Below are 19055 nucleotides of genomic sequence, written 5' to 3'. Positions count from 1 at the left end.
GGAAGCTAACTTTTGTTCCTTCTATGTTCCTTTTCATCTACTTATTATTTTGATGTAAACACTGGAATGGGTAGGAAGAGGCTACATACAGATTAAGTTGTTGAGCAAAGCCATTGGCAAGTTCTGTTTAGATTTATACTTTCTCCTGAACTTCTGAACAGTTTATGGTATTCCTGCCAGTTTTCAGAGATTCCTATTGACTAGACTGAGGGATGGTAGTTCATGCAGTTCTGGTAAGCAAACATGAGATCACATCTCTGAATACAGTAATAAGTCTCTCTACCTCCTGTCGGCCAACTGAATGCACTCCTTTGCTGTTGCAGGCCTCTCACCGATCTCTCTCTTAGGATGAGCAGGAAACCAGCCATTAAAAGCAGCTCTCGAGGCACTCTATATGCCTATGACAGTTTTGAGGAAGCTGAAGACAGGCCTTGATAATGGGGAGGGCAGATTTATGCAAGTGCATGATCGGCTAAAGCCTGCTAAACTGTGCCCTGTCTTTCTAAGTTTGTTCCCACCCCCCAACCTGGTGAACAAGATAACTACAGAGTAAAATAAACACCCACGCACCTAATTTTCTTGTTTGTGTTGGGTTTTTTTTTTGTTTTCCCCAGAGTCTCGCTGTGATAAAGATATGGACACTCTTAGTGGTTATGCAATGTGCCTTCCTAATCTTACCAGGCTGCAGACCTATCGTTTTGTGGAACACCGGCCAATCCTCTGCATAGAGATTAAGGTATTGAATAGGAGAAGATCCTTCTGGGGGTTTTGTTTGCATTTTTTAAGCACATACTGACCAGAGCAGTTTCAAAGGAATGCAGCAGTGGGATAAGGCAGAGCTCACCGCTTTCACTATGACCCATAGGATGAAATATCCCCCTCCTCCTTCCAATTCCTGATCTTTCAAAACTTGGGAAATTCCCAGATATTAGTAGGCTTCTTTGTAGGCCACAGCAGTTTTGTGTGTCCTTATTACTTAAGTGAGGACTCTAAAATAATATATGTCACTGTATGTTATTTCCAATTAAGCTTTTAAGTGTTGGATGTTGACTGATTTGTTTGTTTCTTTGTTTTTTAGTTTCCTTTAATTGCAAAGATTTGCATATCGTGTACCCTTATATAAAGAAAAACATTTATATTTATAATCTTGTTTGTTTGTTTGTTTTAGCCAAAATGTGGCTTCATTCCTTTTTCCAGCCATGTTTCACAGGAGATAAAGCACAAGGTGTGTCGTTACTGTATGCATCAGCATCTAAAGGTAATTTTTTGTTTTGTAGTCATCCCACTTTCCTTTGACTGCACTGTGCTTTATTTGCTATTCTAGTCTTGCTTTCCTGTTGAAACTCGCATGTTGTTGCTTAAACCTCTGATATGATTAAAGACAGTAGGTGGATACACATCTGAGTTGCTGAGTGTGAATCTGTTTAGTGAGAGATGGAACAAGTTCTGTGGGAAGCTGGAAGCAAAGAAATAACAAGATTAGTCTTTGAGGACTATTAACGCTGTTTGGGTAAACTCCAATGTCAAATTTCCTTTCAAGTACAGCTCACCAAATGCACGATGGCATTCTGTAACTTGTAACAGCATGTACCACACACGGAATTCATTTGTCATGTCCATTACATGTCTGAAGTAGTGTAACTGTGCCTTATTGTAATTTCATGTGACCTTTCTCCATGCCTTCCATTTGTGAATGCAATTTGAGTGACTTGAGCTAAATACGACAAGGAAGACCCCTACTAGTCATGAATTATACGTTCAAAGGGTTTTAAATGTCACAGGATTTCTGAAGACAGGATATTAGTGCCCCACACCTGACTTAAAATAACTGAGAGTAGTTATTCCAGAAAGTGATTAACAGCAGTGGTATGGGTTTTCAACAGGTAGCGAATGGAAAATGGAAGCGACCAAGTAAATATTGCCCATTGGATCTCTTCTCAGGGTAAGGAAGCGTGTGACTTGATTCTATGTTTTTGCCAAAAAATCTGTGTTACAGATTTCTTTCTCAGATTACTCTGACTTTCACCGTAGTGTTAAGGATGATCAGTGCCTGCTTGCCGGACTTGTACAGTGGATATTTCTGGTGCTATATACGTCTTTACACCTATTTCAGGAATCAGAGTTGCTTATTAACGTACCAGTGCCTTTTGCTACATAACATGAAACCTAAGAGCTGTTTACTCAGATCTGAAGTTCTAATTGCAAGTAGTCACTTTGTCTTTGCAGTGACTTCAGCATGAGTAACAGGCTTAATGGGTGTGTTCAGGTGCCCAATTCTGATTCCATAGAGCCCTGCAGGCATGGGTGTAAACATCTAAAGGCTGTGATAAAACATTCTTGGATTTATGTTTTTTTTTTTCTCCCCTAGAAATAAACAGAGAATGCACTTTGCTCTGAAGAGCTTATTACAGGAGGCACAGAACAACTTGAAAATATTTAAGGTAAACAATCAAATCTCTCTGCTTGCTTTTTTTGTCTTTGCTTTTAAACAATTTGACTTCAGCATCTGAACAGTCAAGATCCTACTTCAAACCTGTGTAATTGGCACCATCACTATTGGACCCCACCAAAAGAAGAAAACGGGAAAATTCTTAGTTAGATTTCAGGTTAGGACAGGTAAGTAATAATTTCCCAGAACTACTTCTGAAAGGATTGCCAAGGAACAACTAATAGGACTTTTAAAGATGACCAAAGTTTTAAAACTTGATGTGCTTCTTCAGGAGGAAGAAGATAGAGAACTTTGCATGTTGCTGCAAATGTTTTATATTTTATTTGTGCCAAATGCACAGCATGCTTCACTGAGGAAGTAAAAAGTTACCTTTTTTATGGAAGTAACGTAGGAAAAATATAAAGCAGTAACTGATGGCTTATGCAGATTTTCAGATTAATTCTAAGAAATAAGATTCTTTACAACTTATTTCCAGTATTAAAGCAACTATTTGAATTACCTAACCTTGCATGAACTGTCCTGTTTTTTCTATTAGTACAGGTAACTATCACACCTTTTCTGTCCCTTTTCTATAGCTTTCCGTTTTCCAATTTGGCTTTTAAAAGAAAGTTGTTTCACATGGTGCTTTTTCACCCTTGACATTATTCAGAAAGAAGCGATAGGAAAATGTGCTAAGTATCAGTTCATTTTTATTATTCTGATTACTTACAGTTGATTAAGTTGGGAGAGTACCACTTGACTTAAATGGGCTTTTTGGTCCTAACTCCAAGGCTGTCACCTGTAGTATCTGATTGAACTTGAGGGCAAATTTGTAAGAGATTGGCAATAATGTGTGTATTTGTATGCAGACTGTTACACCAATACATTTTGTGTGATACGTGTCTTTAAATCTGATGCTTTGATTAGCTAAGTACAAATAACTGGATTTCATGAAGTGCCTAAATCTTTTTTTCTCATTTGCAGAATGGGGAACTAATTTATGGCTGTAAAGATGACCAGGACTGTGTCTCTGACTGGAACGAACTTGCTCGTCACTTAAAACCTTTCTTTTTTCCTTCCAACGGGTTGGTCAGTGGACCACACTGTACAAGGACAATTGTTAAAGAACTAATCCACGTGATAACTATGACGCTACTAAGTAGTACTGATGCCTGCAGGGCAGGTGATATGAAGACAGTTCCCATTTCACAAGGAAGAAGCTACTGTGAAGCAAGTGCTTTTAATAAGGAGCTAGTAAGAAATGGTAAGAAATAATTGCTTGAGCAGTGTCAATAACTAACTGTTACCACGTAACAATTCAGATCTTTGCCTCTCATTTGCTCTTTAATACTGATGTGAGAACGGAAACAGTGGAGTTTAGTGACATTTTAAAAATTAGTTCTGAGCTGTATAACTGCTAGATAATTGCTTTTTAATGACTGTGTAGTGAGCACTTTCAGCACTGTACCTAATGACAGGGATAAAAATAAATTCAGAAGGTGGTGGAGGAAAAATGGAAGAAAATGCCAGTTTGAGCTGATAACCATCATAAGTATTCAAAATGACTGGGGAATTTTTGTGTTGTATGTGATGAAGTCTGGCTGGTTGGTTTGTTACATGACACACATTTCTTGCCTTTCCCTGCTCCTCCTGTCAGCCCTCGCCAGCTAGGGAGTAGCTCATTTTGTTTTCTTCTACTACTCCACTCCCAGTAAAGAGAAAGGTATGAATACTGGAGGGAAAAGAAATGGGAAACAAGAGTTGCAAAACTGTAAATCATGTTAATTCCTCAGTGTGTAGGTTTTGTAAAGCTCTAATTCAAGATGCTGCTAGTTATCCTAATTACACGAACAGCATTTCTTACTCTGCTTTTGAGGAAGATCTTTTTGCTGGTTGGTTTTGCTGTATTGTGTGGAGAAAGAGCTATCTTACAGAAATGATAGTAAATACAAATCTGTTTATAGGATATTAAAAAGACCCGACATCTGAAATGCTAAATCACTTTCTGCCAACAGTTCATACTGTTGAAAATGAATTTGTGGTGGCTTCAAACTCATATGAAAAATTTCTCTTGTAGACTCAAAACAAGTAGATTGCAATTGGAAGTGTGTGGGTTTTGGGTTTGGTGGTTTTAGAGTAATTTGTAGAGTTGTATACCAGGCGTTTTATTGTATACCAGGTGTTTTATTCTGCGAATACGTGCTGTTTAAATGTGCAGGTAAGTACATGCACCTGGTACATTAGTGTTTGGAAACGGAAGTGTTTTGGTTTGGGTTTTTTTTCCCCCCTGTGATTGGTCTAAAGAGTATTTGGATTTGCTTTGTGAACAAGCACATGTAATGGCAAAATGAAGCAAAGATGACCCTTGTGTCTGCCTTACTTGAAAATACATTTTCTTCTAGGTAAACATAAATCGGAAAGCTCTGGCTTACCGAGGGGTTGTCTCCTTTATAAAACCCTTCAGGCTCAGATGCTTGACATGCTGGATATTGAAGGACTCTATCCTTTGTACAGTAGAGTTGAACAGTACTTAGAGGAATTTCCTGAAGAGAGGTAAGACTTGATGGCTTTTCTTTTTAGTGCTGATTAAGTAGGTATGCAGACAAGAGTGGCTCTATGCTGACACAGCCATTTTGTTTTCTCTTGTTATGTTGTATACAGCCTTCTTTCATGGTATTGTGCATGCTGAATTTCTAACTTGAAATGCCAGATAACATAAGAGATGAGTTCTGTTGTTAAAAGTTTTGATGTCAGTAACTTTGACCTGAATTTTTAAGTAATGAGTATGGGAAGTTCATAACAGGGTAAGACAGAAAATGCCCTGTTCCTTCGTAGTGGAGGTTGTATATTTGAGGAAAGATACAGTAAAATGGATGGTTGGTTTCTCCGGCCTTCAGTACCTGCAGAGCTAGGACTATGTCTGCAGTAATAACAATGTTTTTGCAGTCATTCTCAAGTCTGTATTAGTCTACCTGCAGCCTGCCCTTTAAAATCCCGAACTTGGTATTGAGCAGCAATCCAGCCTGTGCCTGCAAGATTTTACAGAAGGTGTGGGTGGGTAATGGCCCAGTGTCTGCTGTTGTCCAGCCTGCCCTTGTTATGTGCTGAGAGTAGCTCCAAAAGCCAGATTGTAACCCACATTACAAGTGATCAAATCATACTTGAGGCACAAGAATCGTTATCTTACGGTATTTCTTGCCTGGTGAAGAAATACGGGGCATTGCAAGCTGCTATGTTTGCTCTCAAATAAAGCTTATTAGTTGTAATAATAATCTCTAGAAAAAAAAACCTTAACTTGGATGCTTCTTGTATTCTCCGTCTGTAATTTGCCTGTAATTCTGCTGTTGCTCACACGAGGGCACGCTGGCCTCACTTGCAAGATGTTGCTGCTTGTGCTCCTTCAGCTCTCTTAGACTCTGGTTGGAGGTGAAGGGTTATCTTATGGGCAGTGGGTTGGCATTAAGTTCTGCTTAAATCACTTGCAGTGTGGCTTGTATATTTATACATTAAACAAATAATTTGAAAATGTATTCTTTCATCTGTGGGTGTTTGTACCCTGCAAACCCCGCTTTTATGGGTTCAGCTTTTCATCAGGCATTCGGGTATTTAACATGGGAAGGATGGAGGCCAAATAAACCATCCCCTTGTTAGCACACATTATGAAGCTGGGGGCAGAGCAGGGCCTTGTCAGATAAGTGTATACCCCCAATGTTTTCAGTAGGTCTTCTGGGAGCTCCTGCAAACTGTTACAAATTTTGAAACTTACCCATTTTTGCAAAAAATACTGTTCTTGTAGTGATACACAGGTGGCAGTGGATTAAGAACTATTCATCTTTAAAAAGCAAACAAATCAACATTAAACAGCATATCTTAAGTGATGTGAGAATAGGGACTGGTCATGGTGTTAGACCTCTGAGTATTAATCTGTTGCCATGTTTATTGGTGTTACTGTTTTTTATGAATATCTGGGCTGCTGAAGAAAGATCTCACTGAAAATCAATAAATCATCTTGGCTGTCTGTAAATCCTCTTTTAAAATTTATTTAGAAGTACATTACAGATAGATGGACCTTACAATGAAGCATTTTATGAGAAGCTGCTAGATCTTTCAACTGAAGATGATGGGACAGTAGCATTTGCGTTAACAAAGGTACTTCTCCTGTGCATGTTGTTGAAGCTTATTTAGTCTGTCAATTTTAATAAACACCTGTCTAATGGAAATGGATGGATAGTGTGTTAGTATGACTGCTGGTTTGTCAGACATCTGTATGGTTAAAGTTCATAATTGTGCCAGGGTGTACCTTGATAGCAGAAGCAGTTAAAAACAAAAATGCTTAGCACCAGTTCTGGAGAGAAAAATAAAGCTGGTTATTTCCTTTCTAAACTGAGGAAGCATTTGCATGAACTGGTGCTGTTTTGGCCTTCAAGAAAAGTATCTGTAGGAAATAACCATGATTCTTATACAGGATGCTATGAAACCACTTGCTCCTGCTAACAATCTCAGAATTTCCAGCTCTTAAAATGCCATCATAGTAATACACTAAGTATACTAATGCTTTTTATAAAGAACAGTGTGCTTTACGAAGGCAAATACAATAGAAAATTCATGTTATTTTTGTGTTGTATAGGTGCAGCAGTACAGAATAGCAATGACTGCTAAAGACTGCTCCATCATGATTGCCCTTTCTCCCTGTCTACAAGATGAATGGTAAGGGAGACCTACTTTTAGAAATTGAAGAGGCGTTTGCACAGTTCAGTCAATTCAAGTAACTCTAAAAAAAGTGGGGGGCTTTGGGGGGGATGTCCAAATACTTGGCTGTGAGCATATTAATAAGGTAGAGTTCTGATTTAAGACATTCAGGACAGAAGTCTGTTTCTGAAGTTTTAAGTTTCTAAAAAAGGTTAAGGTTTTGTATTTACTCCCTTCTTGAAATCTGAATTGACTGTTTGTAGTAGATACACGTGGTTTTAAACAGGTACAAATTTTTTGCCTTGGTGTCCTCATATGAGAGATTTTTCAAGATGAGTTGCCTTTAACTGCCTAATGAGAAAACAGAAGTCTTTATTAAGCACATCAGTAAAAACAAGGCAATAATCAAGAGGTGACATCTTTCACTGTAAGGCAGGAGGCTTTGCCACAGTATTATAGTCTGTTCTTATGTGGGGGAATTTGCTTCACCAAAGCCTAGTTATTTTTAGAGAATATTGTTTTCTGTGTTTGCCCTGCAGCTCTTGAATGAAATGTTCATGAGGGAGATGACTTGTGCAATGGTTGACTTTTATTAATAGTAAGTCCTCCATCCTTCAGTATGCTTGGACACTAGTTCTGATACTAGATTTGTATTACCTTGAACCTAAGTAGGAGTTGCAGTGATTCTTTCTGCTTCTGCTCGTTAATAAAGCTACTGCTTTGTATGCACATCACCTAGAAACAGTTTAGGCTTACTAAATACAAAGACGCAGTAATTGAGAGTAATATTTTGACTTAAGCTGTGTGGAAGCTGAAAGGAAAATGACTGGAAGAGGCACCAGCAAGTTCGCTTTAAGACTAGTTAAGCTGGAGCTATAGTTTCCTAAATGCTACACTAGCTGAAGTTTATTTTCTTAGGCTCTCATTAGAGAGTCTTTTTGCAAGGGGACGCAGGATACACAAATGAAAAAACGTTAGCTTCAGTGACTCAGATGTGCAATACGGTTTTGTTTTTCAGCTCTGAGCAGAGACCTGTGGTACTAACGTCCAAATCAAGATTCACCTTTTCTGTTTCTGTCCTGGACCTTGATCTAAAACCCTACGAAAGCATTCCTCATCAGTACAAACTTGATGGCAAGATAGTAAACTATTATTTGAAGAATGTACAGGCCAAAGATGACCCAGTTATGTCCAGTCTCTTCAAGGAGAATGAAGACTGCACATTAGTTCTCCATAAAGTGTAACCGTTTCCTTAAGGTTATTTTTATTCGAACACATTAGAAAGTGAAACATTAATGGAATACAATTATGGTGATTTTTTTTCTATTGTGTTCAGTGCATTTTTCAGCTGTGAATGTTTTTGCTTTAAGAACTGATTTCTAATTGGTATGCCTTTTCAAAGACATGGAGTAGCACTAAAACATGCATTTGCTATATAACCTTAATGAATGTATTTAATATGACAGAACAGATAATGTGCCATACCTTGGAACTAGAGGACAGATCAAATGTATACTAAAAGTCTACTTCCTTAGAATTGAAAGAGCACAGAATTGAAGGTTTCCTGAAGTACTGCACTAACGTAGAAAGCCTAATTACTAACAAGAGAATTGCCTTGGAGCTTGTGCTTTGATTCTCACTCATACCTACTAGGAAGAGGGAATGCTCTGACAAAACCCAATATAAAACGTTAGCATTAAGTCCACTGAAAATACAACTGAAGTGGCTGCTCAAGCGTTAGTAATCTATGGAACTACTGTGTTAGTGCAGAACACTTTTAAGTACTAATGCATGAGATTAAGAACACCAGACTGCCTCCAGAAGTTTTGTGATCACCTTGTATCTACCTAAACCTTCTGAAACTAAGTGCAAAGGGTTAAAGGTAAGCGTCTTTGAATTTTATGTGATAGCTGGGCTTACCTCGTCTGACATATTGGTCTTTTATTTTCTATACATTATATGCTGCTACTGAAGGTGAAGCCACAGCTCGCTCTTACCTAATTTAAATTCAGCTATAAAAATAATATATTCTGAGTTTTACAGATTATTTCAGGTCTTTTGGATTGTGTCAAACGTTGGCACTATTTCACTGGTATCCCACATACTGTGTAGCAAGAGCATGCTTTCAGGCTCATCCTTTTTAAGTGACACAGAAAAAAGGTGATGGATTTTCTGAAGCTTCAGGGGGTCCCACTCTCACAATGAGTACTGGAGCTAAGCTTGTATCACTACTTCAGCAATTTAATGATGGCTTTACTTTGTAAACATTGGCATGTGCAGTTGAAGTCTTGCGAGATGCTGCAGTAAAAGCCATCCTCGAGGAAGATCCTGAGCTAGAGACTGAGGATATACTCAAAACTGATGGTAGTATGATAAAATCCACAGACACTTTTCCCCTACGCTTAGGGAATACACACCCTGACGCGTGCAGAGATCCTCAAGCTACAGTGACCTGCTGTTACCTGGACACAGTGTGTGCTTACTGGTAATGTTTTTCAAACTAGTGTAGGTTAACATTTAAAAAAAGATATTTATATTGGGATCTCAATGTAATGTTTGAATTATTCCATTGAAAACACAAAACCAGAAACCCCTGTATATTGGTACAACTTGAGGAAGAAATATGAAATAGAGAGTAACATCACTCACACAGCAATAGAGCTTTGCCGTGGGCAGTGACCTGTGTTAGCAAGCTCTTGTATTCCACTCCCAGGTGACAGTGTGCCTTTCTGGGACAGAGTCCTGGGCTGCTCTCACTGAAATGTGATACTACAACAGTGCAATAAGCTGGTAGTTGACAGTGGTATTAACCCCTTCTTTCCAAAGAAAACCTGGGGGAGGGAGATCTATTTTTAAATCCAGAAATCCTCCAACTGTTAGGCAAGAGGAGGAAAGAAGGACTATCCACAGCTGGAAAATTTTCAGATTTTTATGCTGTAAATTTACACACATTTCATATGCAAACAGAAGTGTATGTGCTTGATCAAACAGTTTCATTTTCATGCAAGAAGGAGCTAAAGACAAAAAAAACTAAAGGTTACACAAAACTAGCTAAACCAGTAACATGTCAGTGGATAAAGTAGCAGTGAATTTTCCTGTCTACTGGATTCCAAACTTGAAATTGGTCTGCCTTATATCTAACAAAGTATTTTATTATAGAGTTGCTGTTCATCAAAACTTAATCTCTGGCATTGCTCAGCTGTAGATTCTGACAGAAACCAATCTGGTCTGTCACTTTTTCCTCACCTACCAGACCAGCAGGAGCCTATTTCAGTGATCAAATAGTGGATTATTAAAATTATGGTATTATAAACATACTGTTGCTTTAGTTCTTGGTTTCTCCACCTATTTCACCATTGCTATAAAGTACTTTGTCATAACTTCTAAATGGAGCAGGCAGTTGTACTGCTTGCATGGTTGGAGCAGCTATGGACTTGAAAAGGAAGTGTCTTAATACTACTCGAGAGTCCATAGTGTGTGTTTTTGGCCCCTCAATGCCAGGAGCAACAACTGTTGCTTCCTATCTAAGAAGGAGGTGACTTACAATTATATAGGTTTGGTTTGGATAAGGTTGGTTGGTTGTGATAGCTAGTGCAGAGCAGGAACTCTTGAAAAATGCTGAGAGTTCACAAATGAGCTGATGGTACATCTGATGGAAGTGAAGGAAGGTTACAAGACATCTGTCTAAATCTGTTTTGTTTCATCAGGGATGAATGTATGAAATGTGATGCTTTTGTAATGTGTTACCTACTAGAATTTCCCCCTAGAAGTAGGAAATCAAAACGAAGTACTGCAGTGAGCAGTAGTTAATTCGTCAATAATTCGTCAATATCTCTTTACAGAAGTGTAATGGTCCTTTCTTGTTTAGTTTAATGCTGTCTCTACGCAACACTTACATTGTGGAAAAAAGTTACTTCATACAGTTACCCTTCTTTTTTTTTTTTTTTTTTTTTTTTTTGCATAGTACGTCTTTGAAATCTTCAATTTGTCTGCTTCTACCTTAATTTAATGAGAAAGCTATTTAACTCTTTGTTCTACGAGTCTCTTACTGTTCTCTTGTCATTTTAAAATCACTGTACTTTTACAGAGCTGTGAAATGAAATGGATTTTTATGGACTTGATTTTGACAGTGCATGATCTTTTAACATTTTCCAGGTATCTAGAAAATGTTAAGAAGATAAACCACTCTGGTACATTAATGATTCAGAAAGATAAATTTATAATGAAATCACTCTGTACATGTAACTATTTTATTTGGCATTTTTGTATTTAAATGGCTGTATTTATTTTCATGTCATGACAATTTATATATAACGTGCCATAACTGTACAGATAGCATGTTTTATGAGTATGGTTTCTAAATGGAAAATAACTTAATGTTTATATTCAATAAAATTATAGACTGTGTAACACAATATCTTAATTAAAACTACTTTTGAAATTGCTACCTGTTGTAAGTAATACTGGTATTCATTTTTCCAAGCCAACCACTTTGATCAGATTCTCGATAGCTGTCTCAATCCCAAACAGAAGCAGCATGCTTCGGAAGCAGGCGGGTGCGTTTTCAGTAGTTGCCATCCTCTGCTCTGAGACTGCAAGAAAATGGTAACAGTCAAGTTTATTTTCAGACAGCTGCACTATTACAGAAAGTAGCTGTCAGCAATTGCATTTTTGGATAAAACAGGTTACCTGCTGTCGAGAAGAGGCAGACATACTTGTTTTTGTAAGCCCTTTTAAATTAGACAGGAGGTGAAGCTTAGCTGCTTGCTAAATTGGGATTTGTTTGCCTGGTTGGGCTCTGCAAGATGGATTTGCATTTTATCTAAAGCGATGTTTGCCAAAAAAAGGGGACAGGCATTCTACTTGAAAGCTCTGAAATGGTCGCTGAAGTAAATGATGTTACCTTGCTTCGGTACTTTAGTCAGAAGGTCCAGAACAGGCGTAGTTTTCCCTTCTTCATCTATATGTATCTTCCAAACAATAATTAATTCAAACCTGTATCATGTGCACAGAAAAGTTAGTTAAGTGTTAACTGGGCAACTGTCTTCAAGGTTTCTTCAAAGCAGAAAGCACAGTATTCAGGAGGTTCACACTCATTATGCTCTTACACAAAATTCACCTCAGGTAATGCAACTTACCCATCTCTGTATTTGATAATCAGAAATACTTCTATTTTGAACCAAGGAAAACTGGTAGTCTACTGAAAAGGAAAGGTTATTACTTCATTTCCAGGTACATTCACATTTCAACCTCAAGGATTTTTTTCCCCTGGTTCTCGTTTTTGTCTCTTACGAAGGGTAAGTTTCTGTGGAACAGTGGTAAAAACTAAGATATGAAGGAAAATGGGAGATAGATAGTGTTTAGAATCATAGAATTGTTTAGGTTGGAAAAGACCTTTAAGATCATCCAGTCCAACCATTAACCTAACATTACCAAGTCCACCACTAAACCAATTAAAGGTAGAGTAGCAATTTCAGGTTTCCTGACTTGGTGGCTGGATTATTTTTAATGAAACTAAAAACTAGGAATCATCAACCCAACACCACCAACCATGTCCCCAAGTGCCACGTCTACCCGTTTTTTCAACACTCCCAGGGCTTGTGAGTCCACCACCTCTCTGGGCAGCCTTGTTCCAATGCTTGACCACCCTTTCCGTAAAGAAATTTGTCCTACTATCCAATCTAAACCTCCCCTGATGCATCTTGAGGCCATTTCCTCTTGTCCTATCGCTAGTTACTTGGGAGAAGAGACCAACACCCACCTCGCTACAACCTCCTTTCAGGTAGGGGTAGAGAGTGATAAGGTCTCCCCTCAGCCTCCTCTTCTCCAGGCTAAACAACCCCAGTTCCCTCAGCCGCTCCTCATAAGACCTGTGCTCCAGACCCTTCACCAGCTTTGTTGCCCTTCTCTGAATATGCTCCAGCACCTCAATGTCTTTCTTGTACCGAGGGGCCCAAAACCGGACACAGTATTTGAGGTGTGGCCTCACCAGTGCCGAGTACAGGGGGACAATCACCTCCCTGCTCCTGCTGGCCACACTATTCCTGATACAAGCCAGGATGCTGTTGGCCTTCTTGGCCACCTGGGCACACTGCTGGCCCATGTTCAGCCAGCTGTCAACCAACACCCCCAGGTCCTTTTCGGCCAGGCAGCTTTCCAGCCACTCTTCCCCAAGCCTGTAGCGTTGCATGGGCTTGTTGTGACCCAAGTGCAGGACCCGGCACTTGGCCTTGTTGAACCTCATACAGTTGGCCTCGGCCCATCAATCCAGCCTGTCCAGGTCCCTCTGCAGGGCCTTCCTACCCTCCAGCAGATCGACACTCCCACCCAGTTTGGTGTCATCTGCAAACTTACTGAGGGCGCACTCAATCCCCTCATCCAGATCATTGATAAAGATATTAAACAAGGCTGGCCCCAAAACAGAGCCCTGGGGAACACCGCTTGTGACTGGCTGCCAACTGGACTTAACTCCATTCAGCACTACTCTCTGGGCTTGGCCACCCAACCAGTTTTTTACCCAGCAAAGAGTACACCCGTCCAAGCCATGAGCTGCCAGCTTCCCAAGGAGAATGCTATGGGAGATGGTGTCAAAGTCTTTACTGAAATCCAGGTAGATGACATCCACAGCCTCTCCTTCATCCACCAGGCGGGTCACCAGGTCATAGAAGGAGATCAGGTTGGTCAAGCAGGACCTGCCTTTCATGAACCCATGCTGGCTGGGCCCGATCCCCTGGTTGATCTGCACTTGCCTATTGAGTTCACTCAATATGAACCGCTCCATAATGTTTCCCGGCACTGAGGTCAGGCTGACAGGCCTGTAGTTTCCCGGGTCCTCCTTCCAGCCCTTCTTGTAGTTTCCCTCCCCTCTGCTCCTTATATAACATCTGCACCCCATGGTCTGGTATTGAGCTTGGATATGGCATGAAAACAGAATAAAACTGGTTCAGAAGTGTTTGCATAAATAGTGATGTTCTGGGTTTGGAATAAGGTCCACTCTGATATTGTTCATGGACTCTTTAGAGTAACACACAGGGATAAATATATCCAAGGCCTAGATTCCTGCATTTGTTTGCTCTTAATTAAAAAAAAAAAAAAAGAAAAAAAAAGAAAATCTTAACCGTCATGACTCCCTCAAGAGAGGTTTCGTGTTTTTGCAAGGCTAATTATTATTTCCAGCTTTCGCAGTGGGCCAAGATGGCCACGCCATACTAAGTGAACAATTAGGCAGTTGGCTTGTGCAGGCGGAGAGTTTTTCTAGTCAAGTACACAGGGATTACTCTAGAACAACATTCATAGTAGATTTGCTGCTTTATAACATCCCATCTGCTTTACTGTATTTTGCATTCCCTTCCAATCCCTGCGTTTAGGAGTATTCCTTATTGGAAGTAAGGCTTTCCTAATCCAAAGCTGACAGGCACAGTAACAAGGCATTGCAAAGAGGAAGCTCCCTTTCTCAGTGTTGTTTGACCAATCATGACTGTAAAACTTTCCTTTCAATATGATCTGTCAGTCTTTGCCACTTCATTGTTAAAAATGCTTTGAGAATTTGTGCACACCTTGTTCTGGGATTTTGCAAACAAATTAATATGCAAATGTGTATTTTCTACCAACCCACTGAAATGATTTTTAAGTTCTTGTATTTCATGATTTTGGGTGAGAGGGAATGTGTAATGGAACTTGGCACCCATCAACATGAAGAGAAACTGTAAAATAAAGCAGCTTGTTTTCTAATTGTGATGGTCTAATGACAATTCATTTTAGCAACCCAGAGTTAAAGCATTCAGTTTTAAATGGCAGATTTGACACTATGGTGCTGAGACAGCACTATCTATTATGGTTTATGTGCTAGTTCCACAAACAAATATGTTTGAGGGAGCTATGCTTTATTTCCAGTTGTTTCCATATAAATTAATGCATGTTACAGTGAACCTGTAATAGGAGAAGGGAATGGTCTGGTCCCTTCACAAAATAGTTACTTTTCTTGGCCCTTACAGAATTCCCGACAGTGATAATTATATTGTCTTACATGAAACTTCAAGGATTTTTTTTACTCCATTTAAAAACCCAAACCTGCCAGAACATGTCTAGCAGGGAGCCCAAACAAATCCAGCATGTGTGGTAGGATAATAATAATAAATGGCACTGAAATGATCCCCTCCTTCATCTAACTGATTTCCTCCTAAACCAATGGAAAAATATAGCTACAGTTGCTTTCGGTAACATGGTAACTGCCATTTTCTTTCCATTCTTTAACGGAAAGATGACCAAAGAACTGCGCTTTGCTTCAGTGATCTGTGATCATTGCACCTCCTACCACCGAAGAGAGTATGAGCTGTAGCTGATGGGCTGCCACACTGGCCTTCGCCTGCGAGGAGGGACGAGCTCCTTCGCTCAGGCCCAGGGGTGGAAAATACTGCCTTATCTCATAGGGGGTGGTTGCCAGTGGCCCGCCCTGTCACAGTAAGAGGGACGGCAGCCTCAGCATCTGTTCTGCCCATTGCTCTGGTCATGTAATGCAGAAAGAAAACCAAGATGGAACAAATCCAGTCGAACCTGACATGTTTTCTGGTGCGTAAGAGGGAGGGTACATCCCACATTCCTCAACTTTGAATTTAGACTCTTCATTGTACCATAAGCTTCCAAAACCAAGATACTAATAGATTTTTTTTTTCCTTAAAATGTAAATGAAAAGTCTGCCAGAGCCCTTCATTTTTTTTTCCACCTAGCTTTTTAAAAGAGTGGGTACACACAGTAGCAACACGATTGATTGACTTACTGACTTATCTAACAAGGCCACATGCATGTGGCCTGTACATACATTTTTGGGGTTTTTTTTTGTTTTTTCTCCTCGTGTTTTTAATGTGTGGTTATAGCCCTAAATTGTAACACGCATCATCTAACCTCTGTGTTTAGCGGCATTCTAAAGAAAAGCGTGACTTAATGCTCAAGCAGACCGATTATGTATAGATTGTCAACAGTGCATTTCACAATCCTTTATCTGCATAAATCAAGAAATGTATTTATTGGCTTACCCAGAAAGTTTGGGGTTCCTTAGAATTATATAATCTCCCAGCAGTCCTTCCGGAAAGGTCACAAGGTCAGGATATTTGCCCTGCAAATAAACACGTTCAAAAGGGTATAAATTAGATCAGAAAAATCAGAATAGACAAGGTGGTGTCTAGCTAGTGTTCCCAGTTGCAGTGGATTTTAATATGCTGCCACTTTTAGCTTGCATTTTCAACGGTTAAGAGTAGTGATACTAATTGTTTAAAATTCAATTTTTTTTTTTAGTATCATTCATGTGGTATCAAGAGATACTTGAGAATACACCTCAGGTTGAGATACACCTCAGAGAAGAAAAAAACAGTATCACACACCTGTACAAACAGGCCTTAGAAGTCCTTATGCAAGATGTAGGAAACCTTGAAAGAATATTTTTTAACTAAGTTCTGTTAATTTGATTTAATAATACATTATAATACATCAGAGTTTCACAAAAAAAGCCTCTTACTAGTACACTCTGCTTTGCTACTCCTTTTGAGAAATTCCATACAGTGCATACAGTAAGAAAGGCAATGAGATACCAAAATAACCTCTATTATAAAAATATACTGGGACAATGGAAACATCATAAAACATATAAAACTACTATTAAATTTCCATGTTACTGTGAATTAGAGCTATTTTCAGTCACTACAGTGTGCAAAGATTGATCATTGTTCCATTATTTTGTTAGTGCATCTAATAATTTACAGTCTTCACGTGTACACCTTGAATTACCTAAGACTCATAACTTCTGCTATAACTATTTTAAAAGCATGTAAAAGAAAAGCAGAATAGTAGCTATGTATAGATCCTTTAGAAGTTATGCAGTATGTAAGATGACAGGTTACACAGAGCATGAGGAGATTCATATGCATCAAAACACTGAGAAAGAACACAATTAATGCATCCTGCAGGGACGTGCTATTGCAAAAGAAAACATAATCTAGATGTAGCCTGTTATCATGAAGACTTCAACACTGTAACTTGCTTGTACTGTTTTATGTAGTGGATACAAAGCTGTGTTCCAAAAATTGCAGTTTATAAAGCGTGAAAAGACTGTCAGCCTAAATCATCCTACAGCGCTACAGCACAGGGCAAGTGGTATGTCTTACGGAAAAGGAGCAGGAGAGCGCATCTTTGAAAAGCACTGGAGAAAATGAGTTAGGTTTTACAGGATTACACCTCATCTGGCAGACTGAAATTGCTACCAGATGTGACCTTGCCCTGGTTTAGGAATTTATGACAAACTGAAGGGGGGTTGTGCAGAATGCCAAATGACATCAAACACATGGAATTTGCCAGTTTTAATTTTTACAAAGGATCTAGTACTGTACCTACCATGGGGATAAAGACCACGATCTACCCTGGGAACAGAGACACATAAGGGGCAACAAAGTGCACGGTAGTTACAGCATAAAAACGTGACTGATCTATCATCTGGCATAACAGTGATCTTTTTTCAACTTTACTCCCTGTGGATTTATGCTCCTCTGATGACAAAATAAAACAAGTCTTTCAGGCTTTCCTTCTCAATAACCCATGTCTTTGATATTCACTACGTGCCTTCATTTGTCTGGTATCATAGGTCTTGGAGATCTAGCGATTGCTTTAGCTCCAGGTTGCAAATACTAGAAATTTAGGATTAGCTTGTATCTGGCAAACTCAAGTCTTGAGCTCCTCGTTTACAAGAGATCCCAAGTATACCATAGCTAAACACTGAGTCATGTTTTATCTTCATCCGCCCATACTGACGCCTTTGGGAACCACAAGAGAAACTAGATCAGAGGCACTAGATAAGATTCCAATTTTCAAACCACTGTAAAATGCACCCATGACTTGTTTGGGAGTTGCAGGTTATTATTGCCATAATCAATGCATTTACCCCCAGCTAGTGGGTGGTATTTTATCTTGTACAGAAACCAGAGGAAACCTCAAGGAAATCTCAAAGTGTGTAGTTTTCTGTTGTCTAAAAGCTTCCTTGTACCTGGGAGAGGCTGGTTGGTGAGTTCTGCACACAGGAAGCAGTTATTCTGTGCCTTAAATAAAGGCCAGGGTTTTGACAATCCGTCTGGATGCGGTGAGAATCTGATCTTGCGTGAAATTCACAGGATTTGGGATAAAATACAGCTTCTTAGCAGGAAAGATCATATCTTAGCAATCCACAAAACACACAAGAAGCCAAAACACAAATACCTACGTCTCTCTTCAGGCGTATTACACGCTAAAACGTAAGTCGCAACAGTAGCATGGAGCAGTACCTCGCCCAGACCCACGTAAGGAGGTGTCTGCCCATCTTACCTAGGGGTGACTCCTCAGAGTGATCATGCGGCAGAAGCAGGAAGGAAAACTACCACACCCAGGATTAAGTGAGCAATGTTAAACACTGACAATTTAGGGAATAAAACCCACAAAATGCAGTCACATGATCTACCTTCCATATTCCACATATAAAACGTAATGTCTGTATCCCACAGCTAAAACGTGGGGATCTGGCACATAAATGAAAAACCAGGCACATGCTGTGCACAAGCTGCAATAGTCCTGACAGAACTACAATTCCAAATACACTTTGTGGGTACCAGATTATCACCTCATATTCTCTGCTGTGCAACTTTTCCAAGTTTTCCCCAGGGAAAAGAAAACCCAAGCAATAACCAGGGTAACAGAATGACCCGATTCATTGAAAGGTCCCTTGGGAAATTCAATAGCTCCTATGGGATCTCGTAAAGTGGACACAAGGCAACTGAAAGATATCACATCAAATAGCGCGATAGCAGATGGGAAAGATCAGCTACAACTGCATTAAGCAAAATCTGACTTTAATCAAGAAATATCTTTCCTCAGATGACTTTTAAATGTCAGTTTATGATCAAAACCAAAAGTCCATGCTATT

The 19055-nt window shown here is 39.4% G+C and overlaps 2 protein-coding genes across 2 annotated transcripts in view; one reads left to right on the top strand and one right to left on the bottom strand.

Annotated features, from left to right (window-relative positions):
- The window catches only part of IPPK (inositol-pentakisphosphate 2-kinase), a 32068-nt gene extending 23655 nt beyond the window's left edge, over positions 1-8413 (top strand). Inside the window, exons 5-13 of the mRNA XM_075714059.1 lie at positions 615-736; positions 1169-1258; positions 1884-1942; positions 2369-2441; positions 3413-3692; positions 4831-4981; positions 6475-6577; positions 7056-7135; positions 8136-8413. Of these exons, the coding sequence (XP_075570174.1) occupies positions 615-736; positions 1169-1258; positions 1884-1942; positions 2369-2441; positions 3413-3692; positions 4831-4981; positions 6475-6577; positions 7056-7135; positions 8136-8361 (1184 nt within the window). The 3' untranslated portion in view covers positions 8362-8413. The remainder of the gene's footprint in view (positions 1-614; positions 737-1168; positions 1259-1883; positions 1943-2368; positions 2442-3412; positions 3693-4830; positions 4982-6474; positions 6578-7055; positions 7136-8135) is intronic.
- A 3174-nt stretch (positions 8414-11587) lies between these two features.
- The window catches only part of CENPP (centromere protein P), a 164371-nt gene continuing 156903 nt past the window's right edge, over positions 11588-19055 (bottom strand). The window contains exons 7-9 of the mRNA XM_075713440.1: positions 16150-16229; positions 12021-12112; positions 11588-11709 (exon numbers count right to left, since the gene is read on the bottom strand). Of these exons, the coding sequence (XP_075569555.1) occupies positions 11588-11709; positions 12021-12112; positions 16150-16229 (294 nt within the window). The remainder of the gene's footprint in view (positions 11710-12020; positions 12113-16149; positions 16230-19055) is intronic.

This window comes from Pelecanus crispus, chromosome 7, assembly GCF_030463565.1.
Source record: "Pelecanus crispus isolate bPelCri1 chromosome 7, bPelCri1.pri, whole genome shotgun sequence".
Taxonomy (NCBI): domain Eukaryota; kingdom Metazoa; phylum Chordata; class Aves; order Pelecaniformes; family Pelecanidae; genus Pelecanus; species Pelecanus crispus.
Note: the sequence above shows the minus strand (reverse complement) of the source record. Positions and strands in the feature narration are given on the sequence as shown.